The sequence below is a fragment of the Salmo salar genome, chromosome ssa10, assembly GCF_905237065.1.
Source record: "Salmo salar chromosome ssa10, Ssal_v3.1, whole genome shotgun sequence".
NCBI classification, from domain to species: Eukaryota; Metazoa; Chordata; class Actinopteri; order Salmoniformes; family Salmonidae; genus Salmo; species Salmo salar.
The window spans coordinates 122,428,786-122,444,951 of NC_059451.1; the positions used below are offsets into that span (position 1 = coordinate 122,428,786).

At 46.2% G+C, this 16,166-nt stretch overlaps 1 protein-coding gene and 1 non-coding gene across 2 annotated transcripts in view; both read right to left on the bottom strand.

Moving 5' to 3' along the window:
- LOC106594065 (anoctamin-3) overlaps nucleotides 1–16,166 on the bottom strand; it is a 112,791-nt gene that overhangs the window by 12,134 nt on the left and 84,491 nt on the right. Inside the window, exons 15-21 of the mRNA XM_045688651.1 lie at nucleotides 13,929–14,011; nucleotides 13,526–13,666; nucleotides 12,404–12,568; nucleotides 7,612–7,648; nucleotides 7,161–7,272; nucleotides 6,801–6,858; nucleotides 3,713–3,810 (exon numbers count right to left, since the gene is read on the bottom strand). Of these exons, the coding sequence (XP_045544607.1) occupies nucleotides 3,713–3,810; nucleotides 6,801–6,858; nucleotides 7,161–7,272; nucleotides 7,612–7,648; nucleotides 12,404–12,568; nucleotides 13,526–13,666; nucleotides 13,929–14,011 (694 nt within the window). The remainder of the gene's footprint in view (nucleotides 1–3,712; nucleotides 3,811–6,800; nucleotides 6,859–7,160; nucleotides 7,273–7,611; nucleotides 7,649–12,403; nucleotides 12,569–13,525; nucleotides 13,667–13,928; nucleotides 14,012–16,166) is intronic.
- Nucleotides 14,807–14,882, bottom strand: trnaa-cgc (transfer RNA alanine (anticodon CGC)). The gene has a single exon. It is a non-coding gene; the product is annotated as a tRNA-Ala (tRNA).

The window sequence follows — 16,166 nt, forward strand, 5'->3', positions numbered from 1 at the left end:
TACAGTTGTTTTACTGAGGTCTTGGCTGATTTCTTTTGATTTTCCCAGGATGTCAAGCAAAGAGGCACTGAGTTTGAAGGTAGGCCTTGAAATACATCCACAGGTACACCTCCAATTAACTCAAATGACATCAACTAGCATATCAGAAGCTTCTAAAGCCATGACATCATTTTCTGAATTTTCCAAGCTGTTTAAAGGCACAGTCAATTTAGTATATGTAAACTTCTGACCCACTGGAATTGTGATACAGTGAATTATAAGTGAAATAATCTGTCTGTAAACAATTGTTGGAAAAATTACTTGTCATGCACAAAGTAGATGTCCTAACCGACTCGCCAAAACTATAGTTTGTTTACAAGAAATTTGTGGAGTGGTTGACAAACGAGTTTTAATGACTCCAACCTAAGTGTATGTAAACGTCCGACTTCAACTGTATACACAATACACACAAATCTAAGTAAGAATGAATTAAGACTACAGTATATACATATGGACAAGCGATGTCAGAGTGGAACGGACTAAGATACAGTTGAATAGTATAGAATACTACAGTGTTTATATTCTGCCATTGGTTCGCGCTTACCATCTATCCACAGTTTAACTCTTTGTTAAAGGTTTCAGTGACTTCTTTAGCTGTGGTTGCTAATGCTAAGGCTTTGTTTAATGCCAGTGGCAGGCCATTGGTAAAAATTGAAAAGAGTAGAGGGCCTAGAGAGCTGCCCTGCGGTACACCACACTTTGCATGTTTGACATTAGAGAAGCTTCTATTAAAGAAAACCCTCTGAGTTCTGTTAGATAGATAGCTCTGAATCCACAATATGGCAGAGGTTGAAAAGCCATAACACATACGTTTTTTCAACAACAGGTTATGGTCAATAATATCAAAGGCTGCACTGAAATCTAACAGTACAGCTCCCACAATCCTTCTTATTTTCAATTTCAATTTCTTTCAACCAGTGAGTCATTTGTGTCAGTGCAGCACATGTTGAGTGCCCTACTCTATAAGCATGCTGAAAGTCTGTTGTCAATTTGTTTACAAAGAAGTAGTATTGTATTTGGTCAAACACCATTTTTTACAACAGTTTGCTAAGAGCTGGCAGCAAGCTGATAGGTCTGCTGTTAGAACCAGTAAAGGCCGCTTTACCACTCTTGGGTAGCGGAATGACTTTGGCTTCCCTCCAGGCCTGAGGACAAAGACTTTCCTCTAGGCTACCATCCTCAGTAGTTTTCCATCTAAGTTGTCAGGATGTTGCCATTATTGATCGATAACAAAATATGTTCCACCTCTCCCACACTAACTTTAATCAGTTCAATGCTTTTCTGTCATTATTTGTTTGTTTTATGCATGAATACAATGGCTCACTGTTCGTTGTTGGCATTTCCTGTCTTAAGTTTGCCCACTTTGTCAATGAAGTAATCATTAAAATAATTGGCAACAACAAAATAGTTTTACCCATAACATGATGCAGCCACCTCTAAACATAACACTTTGTATTCAGGACAAAAAGTGAATTGCTTTGCCACATTTTTTTGCATTATTATTTTAGTGCCTTGTTGCAAATAGGATGCATGTTTTCTAATGTTGTATTCTGTACAGGCTTCCTTCTTTTCACTCTGTCAATTAAGTTAGTATTGTGGAATAACTACAATGTTGTTGATTCATCCTCAGTTATTTTCTATCACAACCGTTAAACTCTGTAACTGTTTTAAAGTCACCATTGGCCTCATGGTGAAATCCCTGAGCAGTTTCCTTCCTCTCTGGCAACTGAGTTAGGAAGGACACCAGTGTCTTTGTAGTGACTGGGTGTTTTGATACACCATCCAAAGTGTCATTAATAACTTCACCATGCTCAAAGGGATATTCAATGTCTTCTTTTTTTTTTTACCCATCTACCAAGAGGTGCCCTTCTTTGCGAGGCGTTGGAAAACCTCCCTGGTCTTTGTGGTTGAATCTGTGTGTCACAGTATCCAACGAAGGTGCCCCCCCTCCTCGGTCGGGCGGCGCTAGGCAGTCGTCGTCGCCGGCCTATTAGCTGCCACCGATCGTTGTTTCTGTGTCTTTTGGTTTTGTCTGTCTGATCCGCACCTGTTTTGTGTCTGTCATTAGTGGGGGGTTATTTAGTGTGTATTTTCAGTTTGGATTCTCGTGCGGGATTGTTTATTGTCCACTCAGGACAGTTGTGTGTGTGTGTGTGTGTGTGTGGCCTGTTTCGCTGGCCTGTGTCAGCTTTATTGCCGGGCTGCGCCCCGTGCGCTTTTTTCTCGTGTTTATTTTGGGAATGTGTTTTCCCTGGCGGACTTTATTGAGCGCCCTGTGCCTTTCGGCTATTGTGTTTTTTCCCGTGGCATTAAAACTCTGTTGCTCCGGCCCTCTGTCTCCTGCGCCTGATTCCGCATCTCCACGGGTCCTAGAATTCCGTGACACAGTGTTTGAAATTCACTGCTCGACTGATATTTGCAGGTGATTGTATGTGAGGGCTACAGAGATAAGGTAGTCATTCAAAAATCATGTTAAACACTATTTATAAGTTGCATGAGTCCATGCAAGTTATTAAGTGACTTGTTAAGCACATTTAATCCTGAACTTAAGGCTTTCCATAACAAAGGGCTTGAATGCTTGTTGACTCAAGACATTTCAGCTTTTCCTTTTGAATTCATCTGTACAAATTATGAAAAACATAATTCCACTTTGACATTATGGGGTATTGTGTAGGTCATTGACATAAAATCTCAATTTAATCCATTGTAAATTCAGGCTGTAACACAACAAAATGTAGAACAAGTCAAGGGGTGTAAACACTTTCTGACGGCCCTGTATCTGTCATGTTCAGGGACCCTTTTCATCTCTGAGAGTGAGAGGCAGACAGAGAGGGAGAGCGAGAGAGAGAGGGAGACAGCGAGGGAGAGCGAGAGAGAGAGGGAGAGCGAGAGAGAGAGGCAAACAGAGAGGGAGAGCGAGAGAGAGAGGCAAACAGAGAGGGAGAGCGAGAGAGAGAGGCAGACAGCGAGGGAGAGCGAGAGAGAGAGGGAGAGCGAGAGGCAGACAGAGAGGGAGAGAGAGAGAGAGAGGGAGAGCGAGAGGCAGACAGAGAGGGAGAGCGAGAGAGAGAGGGAGAGCGAGAGAGAGAGGCAAACAGAGAGGGAGAGCGAGAGCGAGAGACAGACAGCGAGGGAAAGAAAGAGACAGACAGAGATGGAAAGACGGACAGACAGACAGAGATGGAAAGAGACAGACAGACAGACAGACAGGGAAAGAGACAGACAGGGAACGAGACAGAGACAGGGAGAGCGACAGACAGAGAGGGAGAGCGACAGACAGACAGAGAGGGAGAGCGACAGACAGACAGGGAGAGAGACAGACAGAGAGGGAGAGAGACAGACAGACAGACAGGGAAAGAGACAGACAGGGAACGAGACAGAGACAGGGAGAGCGACAGACAGAGACAGGGAGAGAGACAGACAGAGAGGGAGAGAGACAGACAGACAGAGAGGGAGAGAGACAGAGACAGGGAAAGAGACGAGACAGGGAAAGAGACAGACAGGGAAACAGACAGAGAGGGAGAGCGACAGACAGAGAGGGAGAGCGACAGACAGACAGACAGAGAGGGAGAGAGAGACAGAGATGGAAAGAAACAGACAGGGAGAGCGACAGACAGAGAGGGAGAGAGAGACCGAGTGTGTGTGTGAGAGCGAGTAATTCCACGGTCCTTACGGATAACCCAGCTCCATGAAGTTGTTCCAGATCTGTTTTAGGACCATGATGACTCCCATTTGTAGACACAAATCAATCAGACAGCCACTGGGGTGGCACTGAAAATAAGAAACAATAAAAATACAAAAATAGACTATTAATTACAGTACAAATCACTGAGTGAACGAAACCACAAAAACAGTCATATCCACATTGTACTCGCCAGACTTACCGCAACTGAATAAAATAGAACAAAATAAAACAATCCCAAAGTATTACATTAATATAAAACCTCATGCTTTATAAAATCAGAGAGAGCTTCAATAATCACTTTTAATTGACTCAAACTCAAATTCAATGGGCGATGCACGCTACTCATTTCAAGCTAATTTTGAGTGTTTGTTTTTAACACTGTGTTACAAACTATAATCGATTAGTTATGAAAGAGACTAACGGTGAAACTTTACGACAAAGGAATTATTACATGTTACGCAAAAGTATTTTTTTTTAAACGAAATAAAAACTAATATGGCGCTGATTAATCACTATTGCGAGCCGTAAAATCTCCCCTCAAATGGAAAGATAATAAGCAGCCTAAACAGTGTTTAATTAACCTGTTGTACAGGGAAAGGGGGGATACCTAGTCAGTTGTACAGGGAAAGGGGGGATACCTAGTCAGTTGTACAGGGAAAGGGGGGATACCTAGTCAGTTGTACAGGGAAAGGGGGGATACCTAGTCAGTTGTACAGGGAAAGGGGGGATACCTAGTCAGTTGTACAGGGAAAGGGGGGATAACTAGTCAGTTGTACAGGGAAAGGGGGGATACCTAGTCAGTCGTACAGGGAAAGGGGGGATACCTAGTCAGTTGTACAGGGAAAGGGGGGGATACCTAGTCAGTTGTACAGGGAAAGGAGGGGGATACCTAGTCAGTTGTACAGGGAAAGGGGGGATACCTAGTCAGTTGTACAGGGAAAGGGAGGATACCTAGTCAGTTGTACAGGGAAAGGGGGATACCTAGTCAGTTGTACAGGGAAGGGGGAGATACCTAGTCAGTTGTACAGGGAAAGGGGGATACCTAGTCAGTTGTACAGGGAAAGGGGGGATACCTAGTCAGTTGTACAGGGAAAGGGGGATACCTAGTCAGTTGTACAGGGAAAGGGGGGATACCTAGTCAGTTGTACAGGGAAAGGGGGGATACCTAGTCAGTTGTACAGGGAAAGGGGGATACCTAGTCAGTTGTACAGGGAAAGGGGGGATACCTAGTCAGTTGTACAGGGAAAGGGGGGATACCTAGTCAGTTGTACAGGGAAAGGGGGGATACCTAGTCAGTTGTACAGGGAAAGGGGGATACCTAGTCAGTTGTACAGGGAAAGGGGGATACCTAGTCAGTTGTACAACTGAATGCCTTCAACTGAATTGTGTCTTCCACATTTAGCCCAACCCCTCTGAACCATATCGATCAGTGTAATAACCTGGACTACATCCCATATTCTTCCCTTTTATAATGCAGAGCCCTCTTCAGGGGAACAGGGGGACCAGAGCCCTCTTCAGGGGAACAGGGGGACCAGAGCCCTCTTCAGGGGAACAGGGGGACCAGAGCCCTCTTCAGGGGAACAGGGGGACCAGAGCCCTCTTCAGGGGGACCAGAGCCCTCTTCAGGGGGACCAGAGCCCTCTTCAGGGGAACCAGAGCCCTCTTCAGGGGAACAGGGGAACCAGAGCCCTCTTCAGGGGAACCAGAGCCCTCTTCAGGGGAACCAGAGCCCTCTTCAGGGGAACCAGAGCCCTCTTCAGGGGAACCAGAGCCCTCTTCAGGGGGACCAGAGCCCTCTTCAGGGGGACCAGAGCCCTCTTCAGGGGGACCAGAGCCCTCTTCAGGGGGACCAGAGCCCTCTTCAGGGGAACAGGGGAACCAGAGCCCTCTTCAGGGGAACAGGGGAACCAGAGCCCTCTTCAGGGGGACCAGAGCCCTCTTCAGGGGAACCAGAGCCCTCTTCAGGGGAACCAGAGCCCTCTTCAGGGGAACCAGAGCCCTCTTCAGGGGAACAGGGGGACCAGAGCCCTCTTCAGGGGGACCAGAGCCCTCTTCAGGGGAACCAGAGCCCTCTTCAGGGGGAACCAGAGCCCTCTTCAGGGGAACCAGAGCCCTCTTCAGGGGGAACCAGAGCCCTCTTCAGGGGGAACCAGAGCCCTCTTCAGGGGGGGACCAGAGCCCTCTTCAGGGGGACCAGAGCCCTCTTCAGGGGGGACCAGAGCCCTCTTCAGGGGGAACCAGAGCCCTCTTCAGGGGAACCAGAGCCCTCTTCAGGGGGGACCAGAGCCCTCTTCAGGGGGACCAGAGCCCTCTTCAGGGGAACAGGGGGAACCAGAGCCCTCTTCAGGGGGACCAGAGCCCTCTTCAGGGGGACCAGAGCCCTCTTCAGGGGAACAGGGGAACCAGAGCCCTCTTCAGGGGAACCAGAGCCCTCTTCAGGGGAACCAGAGCCCTCTTCAGGGGGAACCAGAGCCCTCTTCAGGGGGGACCAGAGCCCTCTTCAGGGGGACCAGAGCCCTCTTCAGGGGGACCAGAGCCCTCTTCAGGGGAACCAGAGCCCTCTTCAGGGGGACCAGAGCCCTCTTCAGGGGGACCAGAGCCCTCTTCAGGGGGACCAGAGCCCTCTTCAGGGGAACAGGGGGGACCAGAGCCCTCTTCAGGGGGACCAGAGCCCTCTTCAGGGGAACCAGAGCCCTCTTCAGGGGAACCAGAGCCCTCTTCAGGGGAACCAGAGCCCTCTTCAGGGGGACCAGAGCCCTCTTCAGGGGAACCAGAGCCCTCTTCAGGGGGACCAGAGCCCTCTTCAGGGGAACAGGGGAACCAGAGCCCTCTTCAGGGGAACAGGGGAACCAGAGCCCTCTTCAGGGGGACCAGAGCCCTCTTCAGGGGGGACCAGAGTCCTCTTCAGGGGAACAGGGGGGACCAGAGTCCTCTTCAGGGGAACAGGGGGACCAGAGCCCTCTTCAGGGGAACAGGGTAACCAGAGCCCTCTTCAGGGGAACAGGGTGACCAGACAGGGTGACCAGGGTGACCAGAACATGGTCTAGCTGCTGGACTGCTTCCTGACTCCACTCACCTCCTCCAGTCTCCATCTATTGAACAGTTTGTTATATTTTCCTGGTCTGCCGGCGAACCTAAACACAGTCAGAGTGAAGGTATTAGCTTCCGTTTAAATCTCAGGACAGTTCAACACAGTATTAACTGTGAGCTGGGTGGGGGGGAATTGAAACATGCACAGAACCTTACTGACACAGACAAATTATTTGGTGAATCAACTTATTTCGGGGAATCTGAGGAATCATGAAATTGTAAAAAAAATAAAATTGAAAAGAGAACCTGCAATGGAAAAGAAAGAGCCTGTAGAACTATTTACTGAGGGGCGGCTTCCATAAACCCATCTGTTACGACATTTATTAAGGTGACCTTCAGTAGTTACCTTCCAAGGAAGAAAGCGATGTAGAACGTAGAGCTGTTCAAGTTCACAAACTGGAAGAGAAACATCTTGAGCGCAAAACTGTTCTCCCATTCTGACTCAGTCCGCGGGTGTTCTACAGAGAGGAGGGGGAGAGAGAGAGGGAGGGAGGGGGAGAGAGAACAAGGGGGGGAAGAGAGAGAGAGAGAGAGAGAGAGAGAGAGAGAGAGAGGGAGGGAGGGGGAGAGAGACGGAGGGAGGGAGAGAGGGGAAGAGAGAGAGAGAGGGAGGGAGGGGGAGAGAGAGAGAGGGAGGGAGGGAGAGTGAGAGGGGGAGAGAGAGAAAGAGGGGAGAGAGGGAGAGAGAGGAAGAGAGAGAGAGGGGAAGAGAGAGAGAGAGATGACAGAAGGTGACATGTACCTCTGAAGCTGTTAATGAAGCAACATATGTGTACGTTAACGAGGGTTCTGCTCACCTAAATTGGTGAGAAGGTAAGCCACCTTTTCATAGACCTGAAGAGAGAATAACAAAGCTGTTTTGAGACAGATACCCATCACATTACAGATACCCATCACATTACAGATACCCATCACATTACAGATACCCACCCAGATACCCATCACATTACAGATACCCACCACATTACAGATACCCATCACATTACAGATACCCATCACATTACAGATACCCATCACATTACAGATACCCATCACATTACAGATACCCACCCAGATACCCATCACATTACAGATACCCATCACATTACAGATACCCACCCAGATACCCACCACATTACAGATACCCACCCAGATACCCATCACATTACAGATACCCACCACATTACAGATACCCATCACATTACAGATACCCACCACATTACAGATACCCATCACATTACAGATACCCATCACATTACAGATACCCACCACATTACAGATACCCACCCAGATACCCATCACATTACAGATACCCATCACATTACAGATACCCACCCAGATACCCATCACATTACAGATACCCACCCAGATACCCACCACATTACAGATACCCATCACATTACAGATACCCATCACATTACAGATACCCACCCAGATACCCATCACATTACAGATACCCACCCAGATACCCATCACATTACAGATACCCACCCAGATACCCATCACATTACAGATACCCACCCAGATACCCATCACATTACAGATACCCACCCAGATACCCATCACATTACAGATACCCACCACAGATACCCATCACATTACAGATACCCATCACATTACAGATACCCACCCAGATACCCATCACATTACAGATACCCACCCAGATACCCACCACATTACAGATACCCACCATACAGATACCCATCACATTACAGATACCCACCCAGATACCCATCACATTACAGATACCCATCACATTACAGATACCCACCCAGATACCCATCACATTACAGATACCCATCACATTACAGATACCCACCCAGATACCCATCACATTACAGATACCCACCCAGATACCCATCACATTACAGATACCCACCCAGATACCCATCACATTACAGATACCCATCACATTACAGATACCCACCCAGATACCCATCACATTACAGATACCCACCACATTACAGATACCCATCACATTACAGATACCCACCACATTACAGATACCCACCCAGATACCCATCACATTACAGATACCCACCCAGATACCCATCACATTACAGATACCCACCCAGATACCCATCACATTACAGATACCCACCCAGATACCCATCACATTACAGATACCCACCCAGATACCCATCACATTACAGATACCCATCACATTACAGATACCCACCCAGATACCCATCACATTACAGATACCCACCCAGATACCCATCACATTACAGATACCCACCCAGATACCCATCACATTACAGATACCCACCCAGATACCCATCACATTACAGATACCCACCCAGATACCCATCACATTACAGATACCCACCCAGATACCCATCACATTACAGATACCCATCACATTACAGATACCCACCCAGATACCCATCACATTACAGATACCCACCACAGATACCCACCACATTACAGATACCCACCCAGATACCCATCACATTACAGATACCCACCCAGATACCCATCACATTACAGATACCCATCACATTACAGATACCCACCCAGATACCCATCACATTACAGATACCCATCACATTACAGATACCCACCCAGATACCCATCACATTACAGATACCCACCCAGATACCCATCACATTACAGATACCCACCCAGATACCCATCACATTACAGATACCCATCACATTACAGATACCCACCCAGATACCCATCACATTACAGATACCCATCACATTACAGATACCCATCACATTACAGATACCCACCACATTACAGATACCCACCCAGATACCCATCACATTACAGATACCCACCCAGATACCCATCACATTACAGATACCCACCCAGATACCCATCACATTACAGATACCCACCCAGATACCCATCACATTACAGATACCCACCCAGATACCCATCACATTACAGATACCCATCACATTACAGATACCCACCCAGATACCCATCACATTACAGATACCCACCCAGATACCCATCACATTACAGATACCCACCCAGATACCCATCACATTACAGATACCCACCCAGATACCCATCACATTACAGATACCCACCCAGATACCCATCACATTACAGATACCCATCACATTACAGATACCCACCCAGATACCCATCACATTACAGATACCCACCCAGATACCCACCACATTACAGATACCCACCCAGATACCCATCACATTACAGATACCCACCACATTACAGATACCCATCACATTACAGATACCCACCACATTACAGATACCCACCACATTACAGATACCCACCCAGATACCCATCACATTACAGATACCCACCCAGATACCCACCACATTACAGATACCCACCCAGATACCCACCACATTACAGATACCCACCCAGATAGCCATCACATTACAGATACCCACCCAGATACCATCACATTACAGATACCCACCCAGATACCCACCACATTACAGATACCCACCCAGATAGCCATCACATTACAGATACCCACCACATTACAGATACCCACCCAGATACCCATCACATTACAGATACCCACCCAGATACCATCACATTACAGATACCCACCCAGATACCATCACATTACAGATACCCACCCAGATACCCATCACATTACAGATACCCACCCAGATACCATCACATTACAGATACCCACCCAGATACCCATCACATTACAGATACCCACCCAGATACCCATCACATTACAGATACCCACCCAGATACCCACCACATTACAGTTACCCACCCAGATACCCATCACATTACAGATACCCATCACATTACAGATACCCATCACATTACAGATACCCACAGATACCCAACACATTACAGATACCCATCACATTACAGATACCCACCCAGATACCCATCACATTACAGATACCCACCCAGATACCCACCCAGATACCCATCACATTCACAGACACGGTGATCAGAAAGTTACAATTTGCCTGTGGATCAATATGCAACATGATCCCGTGGATCAGTATGCAACATTACCCCGTGGATCAATATGCAACATTATCATGTGGATTAATATGCAACATTATCCTGTGGATTAATATGCAACATGACCCCGTGGATCAATATGCAACATTACCCCGTGGATTAATATGCAACATTATCCCGTGGATCCATATGCAACATTATCCCGTGGATCCATACGCAACATTTCCCGTGGATCAATATGTAACATTATCCCGTAGATCAGTACGCAACATTATCCCGTGGATCAATACGCAACATTACCCTGTGGATCAATATGCAACATTATCCCGTGGATCAATACGCAACATTATCCCGTAGATCAATACGCAACATTATCCTGTGGATCAATACGCAACAATACCCCGTGGATCAATACGCAACATTATCCTGTGGATCAATACGCAACATTATCCCGTGGATCAATACGCAACATTATCCCGTGGATCAATACACAACATTACCCCGTGGATTAATACGCAACATTATCCCGTGGATTAATACGCAACATTATCCCGTGGATCAATACGCAACAATAGTCCGTGGATTAATATGCAACATTATCCCGTGGATCCATATGCAACATTATCCCGTGGATCAATATGCAACATTATCCCGTGGATCAATATGCAACATTATCCCGTGGATCAATATGCAACATTATCCCGTGGATCCATATGCAACATTATCCCGTGGATCCATACGCAACATTTCCCGTGGATCAATATGTAACATTATCCCGTAGATCAGTACGCAACATTATCCCGTGGATCAATACACAACATTATCCCGTGGATCAATACGCAGCAATACCCCGTGGATCAATACGCAACATTATCCTGTGGATCAATACGCAACATTATCCCGTGGATCAATACGCAACATTATCCCGTAGATAAATACACAACATTACCCCGTGGATTAATACGCAACATTATCCCGTGGATTAATACGCAACATTATCCCGTGGATCAATACGCAACAATAGTCCGTGGATCAATACGCAACAATAGTCCGTGGATCAATACGCAGCATTATCCTGCAGATTAATACGCAACATTACCCCGTGGATCAATACGCAACATTATCCTGTACGACTGTGGATGAGGTGGCTTGGCTTAACGGTTTGGCAAGACATCCATCACATTGAGGGACATGATGATCATGAAGTTGATACAGACTCCGGTGCCAGAGGGTTATTGGGTCAGAACCCACCACATTCAGAGACATGATGATCATGAAGTTGATACAGACTCCGGTGTCAGAGGGTTATTGGGTCAGAACCCACCACATTCAGAGACATGATGATCATGAAGTTGATACAGACGCCGGTGCCAGAGGGTTATTGGGTCAGAACCCACCACATTCAGAGACATGATGATCATGAAGTTGATACAGACGCCGGTGCCAGAGGGTTACTGGGTCAGAACCCACCACATTCAGAGACATGATGATCATGAAGTTGATACAGACTCCGGTGCCAGAGGGTTATTGGGTCAGAACCCACCACATTCAGAGACATGATGATCATGAAGTTGATACAGACTCCGGTGTCAGAGGGTTATTGGGTCAGAACCCACCACATTCAGAGACATGATGATCATGAAGTTGATACAGACGCCGGTGTCAGAGGGTTATTGGGTCAGAACCCACCACATTCAGAGACATGATGATCATGAAGTTGATACAGACGCCGGTGCCAGAGGTGGCAAACTGCCAGTTCTTCTTGACAAACTCCCAGTCGATCGATGCAAACTTCTCCATGGCGATCAGTCGAAACACCACCACCGCAAACACCGCTGTCAGGACCAGAGAAATCTGGAGAGGAGACAAGCACATAAAACACACACACAGATACAAACACACACACACACACACACACACACACACACACACACACACACACAGATAAAAAGTGGAGGGGGCGAGAGACAGAAATAGGCAGCTAGACTACTTATGAAGCTGTCAGTTTTGTGGGTAATACATCCTGGCTGGGTCTGGGAACATGCCAGTTTTGTGGGTAATACATCCTGGCTGGGTCTGGGAACATGCCCGTTTTGTGGGTAATACATCCTGGCTGGGTCTGGGAACATGCCAGTTTTGTGGGTAATACATCCTGGCTAGTTCTGGGAACATGCCAGTTTTGTGGGTAATACATCCTGGCTGGGTCTGGGAACATGCCCGTTTTGTGGGTAATACATCCTGGCTGGGTCTGGGAACATGTGTTTACAATGTCTAGAGACTCTATGGAGCAACGTTGTTAAACAATGACTCACTGTTACATGTCACAGACTCTATACACGTCCTATTGTAGTTGAGTGATGAGCAACAATAACAAACAATATCACAACAACAGAGGAGCAGAGTCACTGTTTCCAAGGAGCGGCTGTTGTATTGATGGATTCCCTCCACCAGGGGGTGGTAGTAGGCTGCTAGAAAACTCATCACTCCAGTTGGTAGAAAACTGTGTTCCAGGGTTTGGGGGGGGGATGGGAGTCACCGTTCCTTTTCAATTCAGTCAATTTAGAAAGTAAACCGAAATTCCAATTCGATTTTCAATTAAAACATTTCAGTGTACTTCTAGAATATACTGAATTGAAATGGAATTGACCCCAAACCCTACAGTATGTACACACTGAGGATCGATCCACAGTAAAATCGTTTTTTTTTATTTGTGTGATGGAAGGTCTTACCTGTGAAGGAGATCCCAGACACAAACAGAAAGACACAGACCCACGGTACAGCCTGATAAGTCATGTGATGACAAGGTCTTACCATGAAGAAGATGCCGGACACAGAGATCATGAGTCTGCTGAGTTTGTCAGTCAAGGGCTGGAAGGGCTCCGGCTTGCCAGAGATATGGTTTACTCTCTCTAATCTGGAGTACTTGGCTTCGAACTGGGGCCGCAGATTCTCCTGGGACAAACAAACATACAGTATATCATTTCAATTACTCTGATATTTCTGACTGGCTCAATCAAAACATACCTCCCATCCACACGATGCTTGACTGTATCATAAGAAACATTGAAAATAGTTGAATATGATGTGAAAAAATCATATCAAATAACCAGATATTGCTGAATGAGAAAATGACTGAACACTAGCGTACATACACGTAGATATCTCTGACGTTATTTCACATGAATAAACCACAGATATTTCTGTCTGGACCAACCTCTTCCTCCTCCCAGTCGATGAGGTCCCAGTCATACGTCAGCTCCGCCCTCCTCCTCTTCCAGAACTCCAGGAACACCGTGGCTACAGGGACAACATTCCAACGGAACACGGAACACGGAGGGATCGATCAGCCGTCATGGAATGACTTTAGTGATTTATTCCAGAAGCCTGAATTCCTAAACCTGTTTTGCTAATATTCCACTCCTTGTACTCCGTGACATGTCATGTTTGGCATGACGATTGGCAAGGAGTGGAACGATAGCTCTTGGGGGTGCCTGACAGCTCTTGGGGGTGTCTGACAGCTCTTGGGGGTGCCTGATAGCTCTTGGGGGTGCCTGATAGCTCTTGGGGGTGCCTGATAGCTCTTGGGGGTGTCTGATAGCTCTTGGGGGTGTCTGACAGCTCTTGGGGGTGTCTGACAGCTCTTGGGTGGGTACTTAAAGTCCATATCTTTGACAATTGTGGGAGGGTCCACATTGATATTTTAATTCTCAATGAGGAAATCTCTCTATGGCACATTCCCTAAAACACAGAAACACTAGATACACATGTGAACATGGTGACTTCAAAGAGTGACTCAAATGTATTTTTAATGTGCAGCAAGATTCAACTTGAATGGAGCTTGACCCACTTCTGTTTAAAGAGGGAGAGTAGACGGGGAAAACAAGCTTTAGATGCCTGGGATCTTTCAACTCATCTACACACCAACACTACACATACACAGCCAACGCCAATATTTCCACTAGTGTATTTACACTGTTTAATTTTTTAAAAAATGTTTAGTCATTTAGCAGACGCTCTTATCCAGAACGACTTACAGTAGTGAGTGCATACCATTTCATACTTTTTTTTATTTATTTATTTTTTCCCCCGTACTGGTCCCCCGTGGGAATCGAACCCACAACCCTGGCGTTGCGAACACCATGCTCTACCAACTGAGCCACACGGGACCAGAAATACAACAGGTAGACAGCAGAACTACCTGTATATAACTGTTGTGTTAAAGGGCTCATTAGTGAAATGCTTAGTAACAAGTCCTTAAACCAAACAATGCAGAAATACACAACATTTATTTATTAACACACTGGATTCCTGACATAACTTACTCTAATATTTATACTGGTGTTCTCACCATTCTTAGTATATCTTGTGTAAATTCCCCCGGTGTACATACACTATATACAGTTGAAGTCGGAAGTTTACATACACTTAGGTTGGAGTCATTAAAACTCGTTTTTCAACCACTCCACAAATATCTTGTTAACAAACTATAGTTTTGGCAAGTCGGTTAGGGCATCTGCTTTGTGCATGACACAAGTCATTTTTCCAACAATTGTTTACAGACAGATCATTTCACTTATAATTCATTGTATCACAATTCCAGTGGGTCAGAAGTTTACATATACTAAATTGACTGTGCCTTTAAACAGCTTGGAAAATTCCAGAAAATCATTTGAGTCAATTGGAGGTGTACCTGTGGATGTATTTCAAGGCCTACCTTCAAACTCAGTGCCTCTTTGCTTGACATGGGAAAATCTAAATAAATCAGCCAAGACCTCAGAAAAACAACTGTAGACCTCCACAAGTCTGGTTCATCCTTGGGAGCAATTTCCAAACGCCTGAAGGTACCACGTTCATCTGTACAAACAATAGTACGCAAGTATAAACACCATGGGACCACGCAGCCATCATACCGCTCAGGAAGGAGATGCGTTCTGTCTCCTAGAGATAAACGTACTTTGGTGCAAAAAGTGCAAATCAATCCCAGAACAACAGCAAAGGACCTTGTAAAGATGCTGGAGGAAACAGGTACAAAAGTATCTATATCCACAGTAAAACGAGTCCTATATCGACATAACCTTAAAGGCAGCTCAGCAAGGAAGAAGCCACTGCTCCAAAACCGCCATAAAAAAGCCAGACTACGGTTTGCAACTGCACATGGGGACAAAGATCGTACTTTTTGGAGAAATGTCCTCTGGTCTGATGAAACAAAACTAGAACTGTTAGGGCATAATGACCATCGTTGTGTTTGGAGGAAAAAGGGGGAGTCTTGCAAGCCGAAGAACACCTTCCCAACCGTGAAGCACGGGGGTGGCAGCATCATGTTGTGGGGGTGCTTTGCTGCAGGAGGGACTGGTGCACTTCACAAAATAGATGGCATCATGAGGCAGGAAAATGATGTGGATATATAGAAGCAACATCTCAAGACATCAGTCAGGAAGTTAAAGCTTGGTCG